The 22,793-nt window shown below is 42.6% G+C and overlaps 1 protein-coding gene across 2 annotated transcripts in view; it reads right to left on the minus strand.

Moving 5' to 3' along the window:
• LOC139279809 (E3 ubiquitin-protein ligase RNF19B-like) overlaps window positions 1-22,793 on the minus strand; it is a 40,745-nt gene that overhangs the window by 7,387 nt on the left and 10,565 nt on the right. For both annotated transcript variants that reach the window (XM_070899042.1, XM_070899043.1), the window contains exons 3-8: window positions 20,898-21,199; window positions 8,662-8,867; window positions 7,934-8,078; window positions 3,633-3,795; window positions 2,504-2,618; window positions 535-675 (exon numbers count right to left, since the gene is read on the minus strand). In XM_070899042.1, the coding sequence (XP_070755143.1) occupies window positions 535-675; window positions 2,504-2,618; window positions 3,633-3,795; window positions 7,934-8,078; window positions 8,662-8,867; window positions 20,898-21,199 (1,072 nt within the window). The remainder of the gene's footprint in view (window positions 1-534; window positions 676-2,503; window positions 2,619-3,632; window positions 3,796-7,933; window positions 8,079-8,661; window positions 8,868-20,897; window positions 21,200-22,793) is intronic.

Below are 22,793 nucleotides of genomic sequence, written 5' to 3' on the forward strand. Positions count from 1 at the left end.
GATCAGACTTGTGATCTACTGTGCACCCAACACTGTCACTCAGTGAAAACTGGTCCATCCTCAGCACATTCATAGTTGTTTCAGGTGAGCACAGGTGCACACAAGTGACAATACACACATGTACAAGAGAGTAAACAAATGTACTGGTAGGAAAGAGAGATGTGCATACAAGTCAGCAGAAATGTACGTTAACATACACAGATGTGGGCAAACACAGACTGCATATACACACACACACACACACACACACACACACACACACACAGTGAGAAAACAGATGCACAGGCAAGCAAAGACATGAGCGCACACAGGAGAGCAAGCATATACACACACGTACACCGGTGAGCAAAGACAGCATACATGGGTGAGCAAACATACATGTTGACTGCTGGGAAAGTACCTGAACACATATTAAACCCTCCTGATAAAGCTGCAAAGCTTTTTGGGGTGTGATTGGTTACAATCCTTAATTCAATGCTTAATATTTAATTCATTCATTCTAAAATGGCTAACGGATTAGTGTCTGAGAGTTACCTGTAATTGGCCTGTCATCTTCATCAAATTCAATCTTCACTCCTTTCCCATTGGCTGTACTGACTCCACACCCACCACCACGGCAAAGTGACACTGGGACCACACCATAAACATAAGCCAACATGATGGGAACTCCGATTCCTTAAAGAAAATAGACCAGACCTTAAAATGTCTTGTAGATAAAAAGCCACGCCCTGATGTTCCACCTTGCTGGATCGCGTGTCGATGACAGCAACCAACTAGCGCACAGCTGATTTTACTTGTTAATGATGTGTAAAAATCATCTAATTTTCTGTATACATTTGTAAACAAAAAAAAACTGTAATAATTATTTTATCAGAAGATCTTGTAATTTCCAGTATTCGGTTATATTCCTCACGATGTTTTCAGGATAAGGCAGTGCCAGGTTTTACAGTTTTTGGCCTTTTATTCTTCAAAAGGAAAGAATTTATGTTTAAGAGTGAATTCACACAAATTAAAAGAAAAAGGCCACAGCTGCAGGAATTGAAGTTCTACTAAAGCTAGATAAATCCGTTTGTGCAATGTTGCAGCTCGCCATCTACTTCAACTGGAGACAATGAGAATCAGTTGACTCTGCCCAGACTCGATGTGGTCCTTATTCGTTGCAGCAATAGCAGGAGATGGCATCTTGAGAGCTTCACCCCAAGGGGAATGATAGCCCACTTTTATTGACTGGCTACTGGCAAATCACTGAATGTGGAAGAAATTGGAGAGATGGCCAGCCTCCCGTATACTGGGAACATGGGGATATATGGAAGAGAGATGTAGTCAGCCAGCCAGCCAGCTGGGGAGAAAGCTTGGCCTAGAAAGATAAAGCTCACATATTACAAGCCCAAAGTGGGTTACGATCAGAAGCCTGACCAGGAAAAGTTAAGCGAACCTACTTATGGCATGTGGCATGTTTTTAAATGATGTTTCTTGTTCTTGAGGAAGGTTCTGTGGTTAGTTGAATTAAGGTGAGATTTGATTATATCTATTCTGTATGATCACTTGCTGTGCATAAAATGAAGTAGTTTAACGATTTGCATTTGGCCTTATTGCATCAAGTGTGTCAGTGCACCTTTTGAAAGATTGGAGATGGGCACACGTGAAAGGCATAATACCCAATTTAGGTCACAATGGATCCTATTGTTAGACCCCTGGGTAACACGATTGTACAATTAGAGATTGGGCAGTAAGAGGCTCAGACTGCTGACGGGAATGACTAGCACTGCTCTACTTAATATATCTGAGACAGACCAGAAACTTTCAACAACTAATGGATTGCTACTAAAATGCTGAGCCACTCGCAAGAGCACGGAGGAACGGTGAGATTCCTGGGGCTGGGGTGGAGAGTGAGAGAGATTCCTAGAAGGAGAAAAGGTGAGATAAGAGAACAGTTAAATTTGGACATTCTCAAGCACACCAAGAGGCACTGGTAGAGCTGATGGACTAGCCACTCAGTTGCTGTATATGTAATTGGAGAATCTGAAGATGGAGACAAAAAGAAAGCCTTGGATACCGAGTTCTTGTTCCTCCAACTTGAACACTGAGCCAAGATGGTGAATTTAAAAGCAAATCTCATTTTAATAGGTTAGCCTTCCAGCGTGTCAACCGGTTACATAGAAACATAGAAACATAGAAAATAGGTGCAGGAGTAGGCCATTCGGCCCTTCTAGCCTGCACCACCATTCAATGAGTTCATGGCTGAACATTCAACTTCAGTACCCCATTCCTGCTTTCTCGCCATAGCCGTTGATCCCCCAGTAGTAAGGACTTCATCTAACTCCTTTTTGAATATATTTAGTGAATTGGCCTCAACAACTTTCTGTGGTAGAGAATTCCACAGGTTCACCACTCTCTGGGTGAAGAAGTTCCTCCGCATCTCGGTCCTAAATGGCTTACCCCTTATCCTTACATTTCTACATCTGCTGTGAAATCCTGTCTCAGCCACAAAACCAGACCTTACCTACACTGACCGCTGCTATCACAGGAGAGGCGATGACGGACAGAGTAACTGCACCAGTGATGGCCAGATTTCTTTTGTGCTTTGAAGTCTTCTTTCCTTCGTAGCGACTATGAATCTGAAGAATAAAAGCCAGAACGAGTTAAGATGTTCACTAGTTCAAACAATCGTCAAAGAAACAAGAACACGCAAGAGTCACAGAAAAATGGTTTGCCCAACTCTCTCCTATCGCAAGGGATAATTCTCCTGAAATGGACAGGTTTACATGTACAACATACGAGTAACATGTATGAGTTAACAGCATTTGGTGCAGTAATAAGTTTACATGTATTCTGCTGCTTTTATTCTGGTCATTACAGAAGTGTGAGTAAGAAAAACCTACTCCCCTTCTCTGGAAATTAGCCGTGTAATTGTTCCAAGTAAAAAAAAAAATACACAATAAATCCGATGGTTTTTTTCCCCCCCCAATGGAATGGAGCTACTGGAAGCAAATTTAAGGTTAGTCTCTAAAACTATACGATTAATGTTGAAGTTAACTAAACTGCTGATAATTTTCACTTAAAACCAGTTTGTTCAATCTCTAGCCTGTTGCGTAATTCGCTAATCACAGCCAGAATGGTGACGATCTCAGCACTCTTAGGTTTGGTGGGAGAAATTGTAGAATTACAGAATATACAGCACAGAAACAGGCCATTTGGCCAACCAGTCTGTGCTGGTGTTTATACTCTACTTGAGTATCCTCCCACTCCATCGACCTCATCTCAGCCTTTCAGCATATCTTTATATTCCTTTTCTCAGGTACTCGTCTCGTCTCCTTCTGAAAGCACCTCAGCGATTTGCCTCAACCACTTCCTGGGACAGTGAACAGAAAGAATTGGCTTGCAAACTTCTTGGCCACTAAGTCGTCAGTGAAGATAATCAATTCAAATAGATGAAGTGAGCCTCCGTAACGTATGCGGGGTGCCACAGAAAATATATTTACATTGAGGGAAATGGTCCAGAGGGTGGTTAATATGTGAATAACGGAGTCATTCACAATAATTGTCGTATTGAGGTATCAGAGAATATCACAGCAAAGACAGACCATTGTTACAAACTACCAGCAGATATACTTTCTAATATTCTTTCTTACCTTCCGGCCAACATAAACTGGGATGCCAATGATCATTGCAGGAACAGCAATTCCAGCGATGAGAGAAATGCCCACGGGAGCACCGATCAGTGTGCCGAGCTGCCAGAGAATTTTCTTCTTCTTGCTCCAGGGTTTTTTCCCCCAAAACGTGCAGCCAGAAGGGCTGGAAGTGGTAACGGAAGAAAGTCAGAGATTGTTGCAACAAGATAAAAAAACATCAAGCCTCAGGCTGGGCATCACAAGATTTGCCCATATGTCAAACATATCACTTAACGACAGTAATGATACCCGTTTAACTCCACACTGGTTCTATATAAAACAGTTCCATCAGCTGAAGCTAGATGGCGACATTACTGCAGTACGAGGACAATGTGTGAACCCTGACCTCAGGAAATCTGCTAATACCGTACAATCTAAGCAGGCAACATACATTTATATAAAACAACAACTTGTATTTATATAGCGTCTTTAACATGGTGAAACATCCCAAGGCCCTTCACAGGAGTATTAGGAGATAAAAATTTGACACCGAGTCGCATAAGTAGAAATTAGCGCAGGTGACCAAAAGCTTGCTCAAAGAGGTAGGTTTTAAGGAGAGTCTTGAAGGAGGAAAGAGAGAGATAGAGAAGGCAAAATACTGCAGATGCTGGAAATCTGAAATATAAACAGAAAATGCTGGAAATACTCAGCTGGTCAGGCAGAATCAGTGGAGAGAGAAACAAAGTTAACGTTTCAGGTATGTGACCTTTCATCAGATTGTGCATTTATACCGCCCGCTCAGAACAAGAGCGAGCTTAGTACATGTGTAAACACAACCAAGAGGTTACTAACATATTTTACTACTGGTGAATTTCTACTGATTGATAAAAGCTGATGGTTCACTGAATTTTTTTTCCCATTCAGTGGAAATGTAATAGTGATATAGAAAGCTGCCTTCCAAGCTTTAATTAGGAGTCCACCAAGCTCATGGTCTACAGGGCTGTAGTAATACCCGCCCTCCTGTATGGCTCAGAGACATAGACCATGTAGAGAAGACACCTCAAGTCGCTGGAGAAATACCTCCAACAATGTCTCTGCAAGATCCTACAAATCCCCTGGGAGAACACACGCACCAATGTTAGCGTCCTCGACCCGGCAAACGTCCCCAGCATTGAAGCACTGGCCACACTTGATCAGCTCCGTTGGCAGGCCACATTGTCCGCATACCAGACACGAGGCTCCCAAAGCAAGCGCTCTACTCGGAACTCCTTCACGGCAAGCGAGCCAAAGGTGGGCAGAGGAAATGTTACAAGGACACTCTCAAAGCCTCCCTGATAAAGTACAACATTCCCACTGACACTTGAGAGTCCCTGGCCATAGACCGCCCCAAGTGGAGGAAGTGCATCCGGGAGGGCGTTGAGCTCCTCGAGTCTCATCGCCGAGAGCATGCAGAAATCAAGCGCAGGCAGCGGAAAGAGCGTGCGGAAAACCAGTCCCACCCTCAACAACTATCTGTCCCACCTGTGACAGGGACCGTGGTTCTCATGTTGGTCTGGACAGCCACCCAAGAACTCACTTCAGGAGTGGAAGCAAGTCTTCCTCAATTCCGACAGACTGTCTATGGTGATGATGAAACAGGAAGACATAAAAGGTAGGCTCTATGTCGTGTGAAGTTGTGCTGCAGCTACTGTGAACTACAGTGGATGTGGAACGCCCTCTTGGAGATCAGTTTTACAAGATTTGACTGATCGGCATTCTATTGAACTTTTGGTGCCAGCACCATGAAAATCTTGGTGTGATACTGGTGCCAAAATGGAATAAAAATGAAGTGAAGATTTTTTCACCTCACTAGCTCACCCTATTTCTGCTCGGAGTCTGACTGCTCCAGAGACATCAGCTTTTTACTTCAATTTTCTCTCTTCCAGGCAGTGACTCATGTCAGCTAAGATTCTGCAGGCACAGCAGACCTCTAGTGCTCAAATGGCATTCTTCATGTACGAGCTTGCAACAAGTTATTTAAAATTGAAGGGGAGGGGGGGGGGGTAGCACATTGAAACAATTTCCAGCGTTAGATAGTGATCAGGAGCATTAGCTGCGGTTGATTTATTTTCTCCTTCACAGTCCAGTGACAGAGTCCCATTGTAATTTGCTCCTTAGAGAGAGCAGCATGCGGTGGCCGGGGCTATTGGAGGGAGCAGCGTGCGGTGGCATACCACTGCAGGGAGCAGCGCGTGTTGCTGCAGGAGGGCGATGGAAGCCAAGCCGCTGATTGCAGTGTGGGCAGGCACAGCAGGAGGGGCGAAGGAGCGGCAAGAGTCCATAGAGGGAAGTAACCGGGGCCCCAAGAAAGGTGTGAATCCGGGGCCCAGAAGAGACGCGGGCCCAGGGGCAGCACGGGCCAGCCCACACTGCGATATGTGCGCGTTCGGTCTGTGCAGCAGAGCTGGTCTCCAGTTAGTCTTGGTTAATCCTTGCCACTGGACCAAGACCTAACTCTGTCAAGCCCGTGTGGTGGCTGGTGTGCAACGGCCAACACACATTAAAAAAATCCAAGCACAGGCATCTTCCACCCTTCATGATGTAGTTTGGGATTTGGAGTATTAGGTGCTTCATTGAAACACCTGTGAACTCATCCCTTTTTGGCGAGGAAGCAAGTCATCCTCGCTTCGAGGGACTGCCTATGATGATGACAAATTTGCCTTTGCTGCTCCATGTGAGATGAGTTAATACAGCAGAGAGCAGGGAACACGCTATTCTGAATCTGAATAGCTCAGACCAGAGGCGTCAGTTTGGCTCATTGTTGGCACTCTCACCTCTGAGTCTTTTGGATAATTGGTTGAGAGGTAGGAGACAGAGAACAGGGATAAAAGTAACTTTGATTGGCGGGATGTGACAAGTGGTGTTTCCCAGGGATTTGTATTGGGGCCTCAGCTTTTTAACCATATAATCAATGATTTGGATGAATAGAGAGAGAGTTGCTTATCCAAGTTTGCAGATGACACAAAATTAGAAAGCACAGTAGGTTGTGTAACTGGGACCCAGTAAGTTACAAAGAGACATAGACAGATTTAGCAAGTGGGCAAAACAGTGGCGGATGAAGTTTAATGTGGAGGAGTGTGATGTCATCCATTTTGGATACAAGAATGACAAATAGGAATAATTTCTAAATGGAGACTAGGAACGTGTAGAGGGCCAAAGGAATTTGGGGGTCCAGATACACACATCACTAAATACTAGTGCACTGATGCAAAAAGTAATCATATAGGCTAATGGAATGTCGGTCTTTATCTCAATGGGCTGTAATACAAAGGCAAGGAAGTTATGCTTCAGTTGTACAGAGTTTTGTTCAGGCTCCATCTGGTGTGCGGTGTTCAGTTTTGGGCATCACACTTGAGGAAGGATATATTAGCCTTGGAGGGGATATACTGCAAAGTCACCAGAATCATTCCAAGGTTTAAATGGTTGAATTGTAAGGACAGATTGCATAAATTTGGTTATTATTCCCTCAAGTTTCAATAGGGTAGAGAGAAATAAACAATTTCCTCTGGTGGAACAAGAGAGCACAAACTTAAAATTAGAGCTAGGCCATTTGGAGTGAAATCAGGAAGCACTTTTTTGCACAAAGGGTAGTGGAAATCGGGAACTTTTCCCCCAAAAGGCTGTTGATGCTGGGTCAATTGAAATTTTCAAGACTGAGGTTGATAGATTTTTGTTAGGTAAGGGTATCAAAAGATATGGATCAAAGGCAGGTTAATGGAGTTGAGGTACAGATCAGCCATGATCTAATTGAATGGCAGACAGGCTTAAGGGTCTGAATGGTCTACTCCTGTTCTTATGTCCCAAGGCCAACGTTCATCCTCAACCAACACTCCACCAAAGGAGGTTAAACTGATAATTCATCTCATTGCTGTTTGAGATCTTGGTGTGCACAAATTGGTTGTTGCATTTACAACAACTTGAATTTATATAGTGCCTTTTAACATAGTAGAATGATCCAAGATGCTACAAAACAACGCTGACTGCACTTCCAACAGTAATTACTTGGTCGTGAAGCACTTTTGGGATGTCCTGAGGATGTGAAAGGCATTATATAACAGCAAGTTTTTTCTTTGTACCACACCCTCAGGTGCATTTTACATAAAATTACAGCAGTCACTCACTGGTTCATCAAAGGAGCTATTTAACATTGAATTATTCGCAATTAAACCTTTTATTTTGCTTATTTCTGGATAAAAGTGTAATATTTTCTTATAAAAAGTGATTACTCTTTTTCCCCAAATCCAAGAACACAGCGTCAAGCATTATAAGAACCTGGCTCTTACCTGAGATAATGGAGGTCGGAGATCTCCTTCATACAGAGCCAGCAGAACTCACAACCACACACAGCACATGTCATGTGATTACAGCTTCCGTCGTTCATTTTAATGATGTAGGCCCCACATCGTGGGCACGGCTTGATATCATCAGCTATTGAGAAAGCATCAAAGAAGTGAATGACCGGTCTTTGAATAGTTTATTAAATCTACATAAATGGTGTAAAGGATGTAAAATACAAATGTTATAGAATCATGAAGTTTACAGCATGGCAGGAGGCCATTTTGGCCCATCGTGTTCCCGCCGGCCAACAAGAGGCTATCCAGCCTAATCCCATTTTCAAGCTCTAGGTCCATAACCCTGCAGGTCACGGCACTTCAAGTACACATCCAAGTACTTTTCAGCAGTTATATTACATTCACTGGACCAGCTGCCATAACTCGTTTCCAATTGGATAGAGCTGATAAAATCAAGCTATTTCAAGACACTGAGTATCATTAAAATACAATACATTTTACATTGAGTCTACCTAAAACAGCAAGAAGAATATATACATTTGAAGCTGACACTATGAAGAATGTGGGACAATGTTCTACTTATCAAGTGAAATTCTTTCAAGCTGATGAATACAAATTCATAAGAAATATGGAGATAAGGTTGTACACACATGGATATTGGCCATTTGGCAGGGTTTAACCTGCAAGAGCCGTGACTGCGCAGACACTCTCAGACATACCATTGCCTGGTTCCTGGCCATAGCTCAGGCCTGATGCTTGCTTTGTACGAATCCGGAGACTTTGGGCTCGCTGTTGCCGAGCACTGTCGCAGGTCTGATTTGGGTGCCAGAGCTGTTTGCAGTGATAGCAGAACTCTGTGCCACAGCCATCTCGGCCACAGGTGATCTTCGGGCAACTTGCACATCCATAGGCGATCACAGCATACCTGGAACATAAAGTCATTTATTCCACTGAAAATGTAGATAATAAATCAGCATCATGTCTCCTTTAAACCTCACTATTCTTTGTACTATTCAGAAATGTTATTGTAAAGGAGGATATTTTGAATACAGATTGAAGAGAAACTTTTTGTTTGTATTTTTATTTTCTGCTGCTTAAGATGTAAACATGGGTCAGTTCCCTACCAAGAAGGTGGACAGATAGTCACAATAATCCTGTCCTATAACTAGCAACTGAAAAAGCTCAAGGCCAGCTTGGGTGGTAATCTATTTGTATCCCTCTGTAAAGCAAGCTAAACTCCTTCCTGCATGTCTTACAGATGGTATGGCTAAGATCAGGAATTCACTGCGTACGGAATTGTGGAAATGAACTCACTCTGTGGTACAACACAATGGTCCATCAATTGGGCCCAGAAGAGCCGAGGGCCCAGGGGCAGTACGGGCCAGCCCACAATGCAATGTGTGTGCCCTAGATCCGTGCAGCAGAGCAGGTCAAGAGTCGTCCTCGTTAACCCTTGCCACTGGATAAAGGCCTAGCTCGGTCAAGCCCATGTGGCAGCTGATGTGCAATGGACACCACACGTTAAAAAAAAATCCACGCACAGGCATCTTCCACCCCTGGAGTTTAGGACTGGAATATCGGGTCCTTCATTGAAACATCTGTGAATTCATTAATTTTGGTGTGGAAGCAAGTCATCCTCGTTTGATGATTGGACCCAAAGCACAACACAAAACTAGACATAATACAGCACCATTAACAGATTAATTCAATGGTTACAAAGCTGCTTGTAGTGAGAAATGGAAAGTTCTCACTTGTGTATTAAGAGGGTGTGTTCCAACATAAGAGTGAAGGTGTATTGCTGGAGCAAAGTATAGGGTATAGAGTTCCCTGCATGACTGGGGAGGAGTGATTGATGTCACAAAAGATGTATCTATCAGTACCATCACCCCTCCATACTTATTCAGAATTATCCATTTAAAATAAGCTATTGCATCAGGATTTATTTCAATATGGTGGGAGTTTATTGGATTACAGATGAAAAATAAAACTGAAAGCACTTCATCATTTTCCCTCCATTACAAAAGTCTTTCATTGATTGTGAAGTACTTTGTGACATCCTGAGGTTCTAAAAGGTGCTATATAAATCCAAGGTCTGTCTTTCTTTTATTTCTTGTTTACCCATAAATGTTTGTAAATTGAAAGTCAGAGCTGAATGGTTATTTATATATTGGGTGAATATGTCTGCATACAAGCAAACCATCTCAGCATCAAAACATTACCAGCTGTAATATTATATAAACACAAAGAAAACACAATGTCGACTGTACTCTGACCACAAAGACATGACCGCAACCAATATAATTTCAGCTGAAATAAAGTCCATGGGTCGATAAAACATTTTAGAATTAAAACTATCTTTAATGTGAGCTCCCAAGTTTTGCAAGATTTTAAAATGCATCATCAGTTTGCTTCAACTGCAGCATCAGATACTAAACCTGTCCAATCAAAATTAAGGTAGCTGCCTGCTGAATAAGGACTACAGGAAACCAAAAATCAGTTCCTGTAATAAAAAGGTGACTTTGGTGAGATGTGATCCAGACAGAGATGATTCACCTGAGGCATCAACACAGTACCTGGAAAAACCACTTCAGTCATCAATAGGGTTTTCACATCTCCACCAACCTGCCTTCACAAAAGGTCAGTTCTGACTCATGACTCATTTCAGATTGATCCGGTTTTGATTTTAATCCTTAAATGAATGTTAAGCGATTAGTACACACCTGTTTTTAGTTTTTCTTTAAAAAAATCGAGCAAAATTGCCTGCCAATCTTTTAACTAATTCCAACCAAAATAAATAATTGAAAGATATCTGAAAATAATTTGCGATGTGACACCAGAAAAATGTGACGAGCAAGGACATCTTCCTAACAGTGGGCTAATTTTACACTAGTCCTACAATGTTTACTTTATTTCTATCATTTCAGTGTGGTTAAATAATCCAAAAATGAAATTATTCAATGGGCCAGATCTTACTGGAAAAATAACGGCTGTTAACAATGCACGCAGTTATTAATATGCAAATCGGTCTATAAATTCAGGGGATTAAGAGATACGGCGTGAGTTGCAAATCTCTAGAAGTTGATCGACTTACGCTGCTCCCCGGTTTGATTCACACAAATGGCTTCTCACCCTTGGCTCCCCGTTATTTATAAGAAATTTTTGGATTTGCACATTAACTGCCCATTAAACTCGCCACAGAAAGTTAGGGCTGGAACTTAGCGCAAGTACGTGTTCAACAATGTTATAATTGTTAATGCAGTATCAATCAACCACTCTGGCCCAGAAAGGGAACAATTTAAACTGTCCAATCTCATTCCTGCATGTAGTAAATTAAAAGTGTCATATTTAAAATTGACTTTTTTTTCTTCTTACTTTTCCTTTCTTCTCTTTTTTCTGTTAATCCAATCTTTTTTCATTCTTTTTCTTTCACTCTCTACTTCCATTTCTGTACCTTGAGTAATTCACCCTCCTTCTCAGTCAGCCATGATCATATTGAATAGCGATGCAGGCTCGAAGGGCCGAATGGCCTGCTGCTACACCTATTTTCTATGTTTCTGTCTCTCCTACCCAATACTTAATACATGAGAGATTATTGCCCCAACTCCATACATGCTAGCTTAATCTCCTTAGATATGTCATAGTGAACTAACATGGTGCTCTCTACCAATTTGCTTTTACACTCCTTGAATGCTGTATCGCATTCTTTTGACCACTTCCAATGTACCTGTTTTTTCAAAAGTTCATTCAGTGGATCTAATACTGTAGCCAAATTTGGTAGGAACTTCCCATAATAGTTCAAAAGACCCAAGAATGAACGAAGTTCAGTGACATTCCTGGGAGTGGGTGCATTTCTAATTGCATCCAATTTTTCCATGGTTGGATGTAAACCATCTTTACCTACTCTGTACCCTAAATACTCCAGAGTTTTTAAATAACTCACACTTACGAGCAGACACTCGTACTCTGTGCTTCTCTAGCCGTTTGAGGACTTCATTCAATATGTTATTATGAATTTGCCTATTTGGTGCTGAAATTAGTATGTCATCCAAATAACATACCACCCCTTCAATACCTTGCAAAATCTGGTTCATCACCCCGGTAGCCTATTAAATTGATATAGGCCTAGATGAGTATTTATAGTCAAACATGACTTGGACTCCTCATCTAGTTCAAGCTGTAAGTAAGCATTCGTAAGATCCAGTTTTGAGAAGATCTGACCACCTGTCAGTGTTGTGAACAAATCTTCTATATTCGGCAATGTACTGGGGACATTACCCTCTAGAACCTGGTTTACGGTTACTTTATAATCACCACATAATCTTACCTTACCATCGGACTTAGGTACAACAACAATGGGTGTAGCCCAATTACATCGATCTATCTTACAAATAATGTTCTCAGTCTCTAGTCTTTTGAGTTCTTGCTCAACTTTCTCCTCGAGTGCATATGGTACAGAACGTGGCTTGTAGTAAACCGATCTAGCATCCTTCTGTACCCTCTCACCTTGAATCGGACTGCCCATTTCGCTGAACACCTTCGGATACTTCTTGATAACCTCATCCGTTGATGAAAATCTCACTTCCACACAGAAAATCTTACTCCAATCCAGCTTCAGTGAACTTAACCAATTTCTTCCTCGTAAGGCAGACTTGTCTCCTTTCACTATTAGAGGCAAGTTCTGAAATTGATCTTTATATTTCACCGGTACGGTGATACGACCTACCACAGGAATTTTCTCTCCCAAGTAGCCTCGCAACTCTATCTTGGATTTCTCCAGTTGAAAATCACGCAATATAGTGACTCCGGTACTACACTCTCGGATACACCCATGTCAATTTCCATTGGTATCTTGAATCCTGCAACATCTATGTGGATTTTGATGCTTTCCGAATCGCTGTCCATTCACCTCGTGCTCCTGATGACGTGCAACTCTAACATCTCCTCGTCCTGTTGTTGTTCTTCCATGCTATGTTGTCTCTTGGAATCTCTACTCATAGCTTTGAATGCTGGACTCATAGCTTTAAAAGCTGGTTTACCCTTCAGTCGGCATGCCTTCGCAAGATGCCCAGTCTTTCTGCAGAAGAAACACTCTGCCTTCACGTATGGACAACTTTGAGCAATGTGTTGTCCCAGGCACCTATAGCACGACTTCGACAATGTTAGAATTTCCAGTTTCTGAGACTTTGGGCCCCCACCGTCTTTTACTTTGAACCTGCAGGTGATTTACCTCGGTTGACTGACGACCGTAATTATTATTTAATTCTCGGGAATATTGTTCGGCCATGCCCATCGACCTTGCTGTCTGACAAGCAATCTCAAAAGCCAAGTGATCCGTCGTCAATAACTTCCTTCTGATCGCATCATTTTTCATCCCACAAACAAAATGATCCCGTAATGCTCGGTTTTCAAAGTTTCCAAAATTACAATGCATCGATAGCTTTTTTAATGCTACGATGTAATCACTGATACTTTCATCAGCCTTTTGATTCTGAATCCCAAAATGATAGCCTTCAGCAATTTCTAATGGTTTGGGGTTATAGTGCTGCTCCAGCTTCGTTAAAATCTCTAAGCGTGTGTCCTTTGGCTCGTCAGGTACAAGCAGATTTACAAGGGTTTCGTACAATGCCGGACCCGCCTCCGATAAGAAGATCGCTTTCTTACGTTCCAACACAGCCCGGTTCTGGACTGCATCGTCTGGAACTTCGATTATGTTATGTGCAGTGAAATAAATTTCTAGCCGATCCACATACGCTTTAAAACGTTCCCGGTCATGTCTATATTCCCCCAAATGTCCGATTACATCTGCCATTTTAATCTCTAGCTGTTCACACAGTGTGCTGTATTTTACCTCGGATTTTGTAGCTTTTTTCCAAAGACAAAAACTTCCAAAGTCTCTCTGTCAGCTGGCTGAATCCTTCCCCAACAAAAGTTAAGCTTTAATTCATCCGAAAAATCCCATCTCACTGCCAAATGTGATATATTCACAGAGCACAGAGCACACAGCTCCTAACATGGCAGGCAGCTCTCTCGGAAGCCTCCAGAAATCTGCCTGGTTCTGTTTAATGATTAACTCTGCAATTGCAGTACACAATACGTCCACATCCACAGTGTGGAGCTACAAATATTACAAGCTTACAGGGTTACACTATTCCTCTTTTTTTTTTCTCAATCCTTAAATCTCACTGGTTAAGAAAATACACCGTTGCTCCCACCATTAACGAAGGCCCCAGATGCCCCATTGCCTTCACCATGCCATTTTCAGCTCGCACTTCCAGCAAGCTACGTGTGTCGACTTGAACGGCGCAGAGAAAAGTCCAACTAACAGCATGCATCACGAGATGCCCCACTCCAGCAAGATCTGGCCCAATGTGTTTCTTTTTGGAAGGCCAGTAATGTTCATGTCCTTCAGCCACCAAAGCCAGCAGTTCTGCCTAGTCTGTCTCACCAAGCATGTCTGATTACTGGACGACTGCAACAAGCCGACAGGTTACAATGAAACATGGTTCCCCTAAAATCAAACGCCAGTAGACAAAACATAACTTCACAGTATCCAAAGCCAAGTGCTGTGCAGACATCATCAATCAACCCATGGTGTGGCAAAGCAGTGAAAGGACCACAGCAGTCCTATCAAGGAGTTTGAATTCACTGTAATTATAAATGTGCCAGAAGCCTGTGTAATTATCATTTAATACAGCCTGCCTGGTATTATCCAAGCTGTCAGAATTAAAATCCGCTGTGGTCTTTTAAAACTGACAGTTCAAAAAAATTAAAACTGTGCTTTTCATGTAGCCTTTTCACTGTGAAGTGCTGTCGTTTTGTAACCCTTCATAATTACCATTGTGTTAAGAACAGCGGCCATTTCCCAGTCTGGTACCATTGCGGATTCTTTAAAGAATTTCTGGCTTCCAAGCCAAAACTTCATGGAAACCGTGCCCAGTTAATGCTTATCTATTCTTTCACCTATTACTGCCTTTACACCCATGTGGTTTCATGCGCAGGGAAAAAAAAATGTTTATATGGGTCAACTTCAGTTCAACCTCAAGTCATCTGACAGAGGTGACCTTTCCAAATGTGAATGCCTGGGTTGGCTGTGCCACATCAAAGGATGTGCTGTGCTCCAGACACAGCTGCAGTTCTTTTATTCCACATCAGCCAGAGTAAAATTGCAATGGAAACCATATACAAGGAGTGTTTATGAGCATCTAAATGCTGTAAAATACATTGGCGAGTAGTGTGTGTGTGCAAGCAGAAATGATCTGCTTTGAAGTCTATTTTACAGATCAACCAACCAAGACTTAGCTTGAAGTCAACTTAGAAGTGGATCTGCCACCAATAGCATTACAATTTTTTGAATATATCCACAGTAGAAACATAGGAATTGCTAGAAAATAAAAAAGGATAAGAAAAATTGCTCCTATATTGTATCCTAAAATATTATTTGCTGAAAGAAAATCTATCTAATTTGCATTTGAATGAATCAATGCCATTGGCTTCCAGCTTCTCCTTCGGTAGCCTGTTCCATAGATTGATCACCCACTCATTGAAAGAATGAAAGTTATTCGAATCCCATAAATGGATGGGTTTGGGTTGGGTGGGAAGTAAAAATGGTAAAAATGTCAAACCCAAACATAACCCCGCCTCAAACCCGTCCACTCCTGTTTTAACAGAGGCAGGACTGAGGGCGGGCGACCAATCTGCTCCCAGGAAGCGTGTCACTCATTTACATATTTTAATGAGGCTGTGCACTTCAGATTTTTCATTGTTAATGCTGGTCGGCTGGAAATTCAGCAAGGGAGGTTGGAACTGCTGCATGGAACAGGCAAGTGTATTTCCAGCACTGCTTGTAGGCCAGGAGGAGCAGGAGTGCTTTCCCCTGGCCCACCAAACAAATCTGTTAACCTCCCTAGCTATCAGAGCCCCTCCCCCATACTCACCCACACCCCTCTCCATGATCCGAGGCCCTCCCAATCTCCTCCCGGCTCCCTCTTGTCCTCCACGGGCTCCCCCCAATCATCTCCCCATCTCCCCCGAACTCTCCGGCCTCCTGTGATCATCTCCCCGATCTCTCCACGCGCCCCCCGCCCCCCCCCAAATCAATGCCCCAAGCCCCAAACTCTCCTGGCTCCCCATTGATGGCCCACCCCCAAATCTCTCCAGCCCCCTCATCCATGATCTTTCCCTCCCTCCTCTCTGCTCCCCGGCTGCGGCCTGCTGCCGAAGGCCTACCTACCCGCCCGCCCGCCAGACAGCCTTTCAATCAGGCTGGCTGCAGCTGGAAAAGCCAGACCCAAAACGGTCATCAGGTTGAATTCGGCAGGACCCAAGGGTATCCCGGTCTTCCGGGTTTCCCGCCCGTCAAACAATCAGCCATTGAATTTGTGTCTACTTACTAAAGTAAGCAAATTACATAGGATATACAACACAGAAACAGGCCATTCGGCCCAACCAGTCCATGCTGGCATTTATGCTCCAATCAAGCCAGTCTTTCCTCATCTAAATCTATCAGCAGAACCCTCTATTCCCTTCTTCATATGTTTGTCTAGCCTTCCCTTAAATGCAACTATACTATTCACTTCAACCACTCCACATTCTCACCACTCTTTGGGTAAAGAAGTTTCTTCAGAATTCCCTATTGGATTTCTTGGTGACTATCATATTGATGGCCTCCAGGTATGCTCGTCCCCACAAGTGGAAACATTCCCTCTGTATCCACTATAAAAACCTTTCATTTTAAAGACCTCTATTAGGTCACCCCTCAGCCATCTCTTTTCAAGAGAAGAGAGACCCAGCCTGTTCATCATTTCCGGATAGGTATACCCTCACAATTCTGGTATTATCCTTGTAAATCTTCTCTGCACCCTCTAAAATACCTCTATATCCTTTTTATAATATGGTGACCAGAACTGTGCGCAGTATCCAAGTGTGGTCTAACCAAGGTCCGATACAAATTACTGTATCATTTTAATTAACTCTTAAAAAGAAAAAGAAAAAGAAAAAAAATTGGATGCAATTCACTAAGGGGATAATGCATATATTTTCAACATTTAATTTTTTTTTTAATGATTTTATTTTGAGCAGAATACTGTAGAATATATAAAGAAAACGCCTATTGTAGCTTTAGGTCTCGAAGATCAAAAGACATATGGCTGTGCACCTGGTGTTTAATTGTTGGCTGGAACTAGAATGCTGCCTCACACCTGAATCTAAAACAGCATTTGTAAGGCGTTTTGTCAGTACTTGGTTGGGTCAACAGGTGGGCAGTCTCTTGGCAATGGAACCAGGAGGTAGGCATATGGGCAGAGGGAATCAAAAGCTGTCTACAATCAGTTGCTGTAAAAACTACGTTTTTGAATCAGCTTAACTGATGCACTTGAAAGACATTGATAAACTATTATGGTTACATTTTCCACTGTGAGCAGGTACGTACACAAGGGCATCAATAAATTGCCCACACACTTACACTATTTTTCTTCTGCTGTGTTTATTGTACTTCGGGCCTATGCACTAAATTTTAGATAGAAAATATGAAAATACATGGATTTATTCCTTCCCCAAAAGGGAAAGAAGATAATTTATGAAATTAAAATCAGACACATGCTCACATCTATTGACAAAAACATTGGTATACTCTTTTTCATTACATCACTACTCTCGTTACGTGCACCTTTTTTGTGTGTTGTGATTTATTATAGAGATTAATATAAATTACAGCACAGAAGAGGCCATTTGGCTCCTAGTTCCAATTGAAGCACTAGGTCAATGACTACTCTGTTCCCATTTCCTGTCCTCTCCCTTATCCTTTTTATAGTCATGTTCAAATAGTTACTAATTCTCTTTTAAATTATGTCACAGACCCAATCTCATTAGCCACGTATAGGAACATAGTTACAAGAGGCCATTTAGCCCCTCGAGCCTGCTCCGCCATTCAATGAGATTATGGCTGATCTGTGACCTAACTCCATATACCTGCCTTTAACCAAAATCCATTAATCTTCGATTTAAAATTAATTGACCCAGCATTAACTGCCGTTTGCAGAAGAGCATTCCAAACTTCATTCCTGAAAGGCCTGGCTCTATTTTGTAGGTTACGCGCCCTCGTCCTTGATTCCCCAATCAGTGGATATAGTTTCTCTCTATCTACCCCTTCAGTTCTCGTTAATATCTTGAAAAATTTGAGAATTCAACCCTTAATCTTCTAAATTCTAGGGAATACAACCTTAGTTTGTGTAATCTCGCTTCATAATTTAACCCTTGAAGTCCAGGTATCATTCTAGTAAATCTACGCTGCACTCCCTCCAAAGCCAGTATATCCTTCCGAAGGTGTCGTGCCCAGACCGAACACAGTACTCCAGGTGTGGTTGAACCAGGGCCTTGTATAGCTGTAGCATGTCTTCTAACCCCTTGTATTCTAGATATAAAGGGCAGAATTCCATTAGCCTTCTTGATTATCTTTTGTATCTGTCCATGACATTTTAAATCATCTCTGTACATGGGGCCTCAAGTCCCTTTGGACGTCCACTGCTTCTAGTTTTTCACTATTTAGAAAGTAGTCTGAGCTATCCGTTTTAGGTCCAAAGTGGATGACCTCACATTTGCCTATATTGAAATACATTTGCCATAGTTTGTCCATTCACTTCATCGATTAATCTCTTTGTAGCTTTTTGCTTCCATCTTCATTGGAACTTCTGCCCCCTTGTTGGTTCGGAGACATATTGTTGCAGAAAATTGTCCTGAACACACTCAAGAAATTCACTGTCTTTCTGACATGAGCTCATTTGCTTATCCCAATCATTATGGAAGCTAAAATCCTGCCTTAAAACCACTCTGCCTTTCCTACATGCTTGTCATATCTCTGCACTCATACATTCTGCCACTTTACAGCTGCTACCAGGGGGCCTATGCACAACTCCTACTAGTCTTAAATCCTTTTCTATTTCAGAATTCTGTCCATAAAGTGACCGCTGCCTGCTTACCTCTTATTAGATCTGTTATTATAGAAGTAATTTCATCCTTAATCACCAAGGCTAATCCTCCCCCTCTATCATTTTCCCTATCTTTTCTGTAGAACTTAGAACCTGGTATTAGTTCCCAACCCTGACCGACTGGCAGCCATGTCTCAGTAATGGCCACCATATTGTACCATCTAAGCTGAATCTACACCTGCTATTCATTCAATTTGTTCCTTATACTCCCTGGGTTTGTATAAAAAAAATACTTATTTCGGTCACACACCCTAAACCTGTCCTACTCGAATGTGTTTCTCACACATTTATTTTATTCTCCTGATTTATTTTCATCTTTTAGTTTTCCCTTTGCCTGTAGTGCCTAAAGCACGTTCTGTCTATTACTCTACTCTCTTCCTTTTCATTTGTTTTAGAATTATTATTTCTACTACCTTTCCCACATAAACCCCCCCCACCCCCCATTTACTAGTTTAAAGTCCTTGTGACCGCCCTATTTATCCTTTCCACTGGGACCCTGTTCCCCGACCGGTTCAGGTGGAGCCCGTCCCAAAGGTACAGTTCCTTCCTGTCCTAGTACTGGGGCCAGTGTCCCATGCAATGGAACCCCTCTTTCCTACACCACTCCTTCAGCCATGTGTTCACCTCCTTAATCTTCTTATCCCATGCCAATTTGCCTGTGCTCGGGTAATAATGGTCCTGTTTTTTTTGCAATTTAGCTCCTAGCACTCTCTTTTCTATGTTGTTGGACCACAACGATTGGACCTTCCCGTACTCTCTCCAATATCCTGTCAAGCCAGTTCGAGATGTCCCTCATCTCGGCACCAGGTAGGCAACATACCATGTGGGACACTCGGTCCTGCTTACAATGGATGCTATCCCCCCCCCCCCCCCCAATTATTGAATCCTCTACAACTACCGCATTACGCTCGCTCTCCTTATTGGTAGGTGGGGAGTTTGACTGTAAAGCAGGTGTCCTAAGGAGTGCTCAGGGAATACAGACACCTCTCGTGGAACCTCCCTTTGGACACCCTCCTGCTCCAAGGAGCCATGGTCAGCATTCTGGCTGCCCTTCCTACAGTCTTGATCCTTATCCTCACAGGCAGCAAGTACATTGTAGCTGCTGGATAGGATCAGCTTCAGCAGACCCTGGTTCTCAATCTCACCTGGGTTCTCCTTACTCCGTACACCATCCGTCACACCAACCCCGTTCTGATCCTGCAACTCTCTAGGAGATGTGACCGAGATCTGCAGTAAACTGTCCAGATACTCCTTCCCCTCCCTTATATGTCAGAGTGTCTCCAACTCGCACTCCAACTCAATGGCTCTGAGCTGGAGAGATTCAAGGCGGAGACATCTACTGCAGACATGTTTTCTCAGAATAGTCTCACTGTCCACAAACTCCCACATACTGCAGGTCAGACGCACAACCTGCTCGGCCGTATCTCAGTCTATATTTATTTCAAGATTCTTTTTAACTTTAAGGCTATTTAACTGTTCAGCTTACACCAAAATACAAACGCTAACCACTAACCAACAAACTAACTACTAATGTATAGCTTTCCCATGCTGACCCACAGTCTGTGCTGACTATGATGTCACTGAGTTTTATGTTATGTTCCAATAACAATCTTTGAGAAAAAGACTAACTTTCCCTATCATTTTTGTCATGATAATCTTGAGTTTATGCCCCTTGTTACTGATTCGCCAACTGGTGGAATCAATCTTTCATTATTTACCATTTCAAAAGCTTACATGATTTTGGAAATCTCGATTAGATTCCCCCCCCCCCCCCCCCCCACCCAGTTAGCTTTCTCGGTTCCACTGAGAAAAGTTCCAATTTTTGAAAGCTTTCTTCATAACTAAAGCCCACTCATTTCTGGTGTCTTTCTAGTGAAGCTGCAATGTACCTTTTTCATGACAATTAGAGCAATAAGATTGCACTGTAAATTAGATATGAACAGATTTTTTTTTTAAAAAGCACACACACATACCCACAGTCTGGTGCTGGGCACCATCGACAGTCGGGGTCAGAAGCCAGATACCGACGTAACATAAACTCCTCATATTTCTCCATCAGCGCCTGGTCATTCAGTATCATCCGGATGTCATGTGGATTGAGCCGTTCGGAGCACTCAGGGCAACTGATGTTCACACGGCTCTCTGTGATTTCGATGCGCAAATACTGGCGCAAACAGTCCAGGCAGGAACGGTGGTGGCACGTCATGATTTCTGGCACATTCTCCTGTGGATGGGGCACCAAACAGAGGGGGCACTCCAGAAAACCAGATGACACCTTGAAGAAGAAAAACAGACCATTGGATTAAGAAGTCAAAAATGCTTCCACTACTTATTAACAATTTTTGTTTTTACAGTTATTATAAATGTCTCATCACTTCTGCCTGTTGACAGGTTTCTCCAGTGGCTCAATTGATAAATAGTCAGGCCAGTGTGGATCGGAGCCAACCAGAACTGGAAGGTCCTAGGTTTTATGTCTACGTTGAGTTAATTGATTTTAGTCACAGCAACATGGAGGGCACTATAATTGGCATCAATGCTTCTGGTTTAGGGAGGGAAAAAATACTCAGCCAAGGCTCCTACTCTTGATCAGGTATTAGTGATGCTTGCTGCAAAAGTGCACGTGGGTAGATAGTAGGTACCGACAGCACCAGGCTTTGCTGTGATTCTTCTCTTCTCTCCACCCCTCCTCCTTCTCACAGCTCAGTTAGCCTACCAACTCTCTCTGTTCATTAAGAATGGTCACCCAAACGATTCAATAGCATGGGGTGGGTGCTCAAGGAACAGTACTCCAGCAGGAATTCGTGCCTTTAAGAAACGATAGGTGAAAACTAGGGGAAAAAAAAACTGTAGAATAGCAAATGTCTTCAGACACATTAACCCTTGTAAACAAGATTTTTCAGTTCCACCTAGAGTGTAATCGTCAAACAGACTCAGAGCACACTGTAACATGGCTGTCTCATACCTTTGTGTCAATGTGGAGGGATCCACCAAAATTCAGGATTTTATTGAACAATTATCGGGTAAAGAAGGTCATAAATATTAACGAGGAGGGTTCGTACACCAGTGCAGGAACTACATGTACTGGTTCCAGACATTCACTTTTAATTTGTAACTTTAACTTCGGGTATCAGCAAGGCCAGTGCAGCTCTGACCTCAAGTTCACAAACTATTTCCTAACATTGTGACAAATGATGATGATGGTGGTGGTACCAGCATGTACTGCATAAAAGGCATTTGAAGGGATGTTGTGACACAGTTTGGTATGCTTTAACATTACTTTCCAATACTATGGTATGCAAACCCTATATGTAATTCCATGTTTAATGGAACATCTCGTTTTTGCGTGAGCATGGGAAGATTATTGATCAATAATTTTGAACTGCTCATGTTAGGTATCCATACTGTTGCATTGGCATTACACTTCACTTTTCCTCCGTATTAAAATCTTCGGGCTGGATTTTCGGTTGAGGTCATTTCGGGGTGTTAATCATGGTGGGGCGGTAATTATAACGCCCAAGAAAAGTCTGCGCCTTGGTCAACAAAATTCATCAGCTAGGCCCCGAGTTTGGGGTCGAGCGCTAAGGGAGGCGTTGCACACCTCTTTTAGGGCGCAAGGCCAGCTGAGCAACTGAATATCGGTTGCTAAAGATCTGACCTCGAAGTGCCCCAAGAGAGGATTTCGTGGCAACTAAAAACACAAACACTCCCAATACCTTAAACACCCCACAATAAGCTAAATCTCAAAAATAAAACTAAACAAAACAATCAAACTTACCTCATTCACCAATTCCATCACTCACCTCCACTGGAACAGCTCTGACCGCCTGGTTTTCCAGGTGGTCCCACCACGGCGTGCTACGGGGTGTTAC

Source organism: Pristiophorus japonicus, chromosome 14, assembly GCF_044704955.1.
Source record: "Pristiophorus japonicus isolate sPriJap1 chromosome 14, sPriJap1.hap1, whole genome shotgun sequence".
NCBI lineage: Eukaryota > Metazoa > Chordata > Chondrichthyes > Pristiophoridae > Pristiophorus > Pristiophorus japonicus.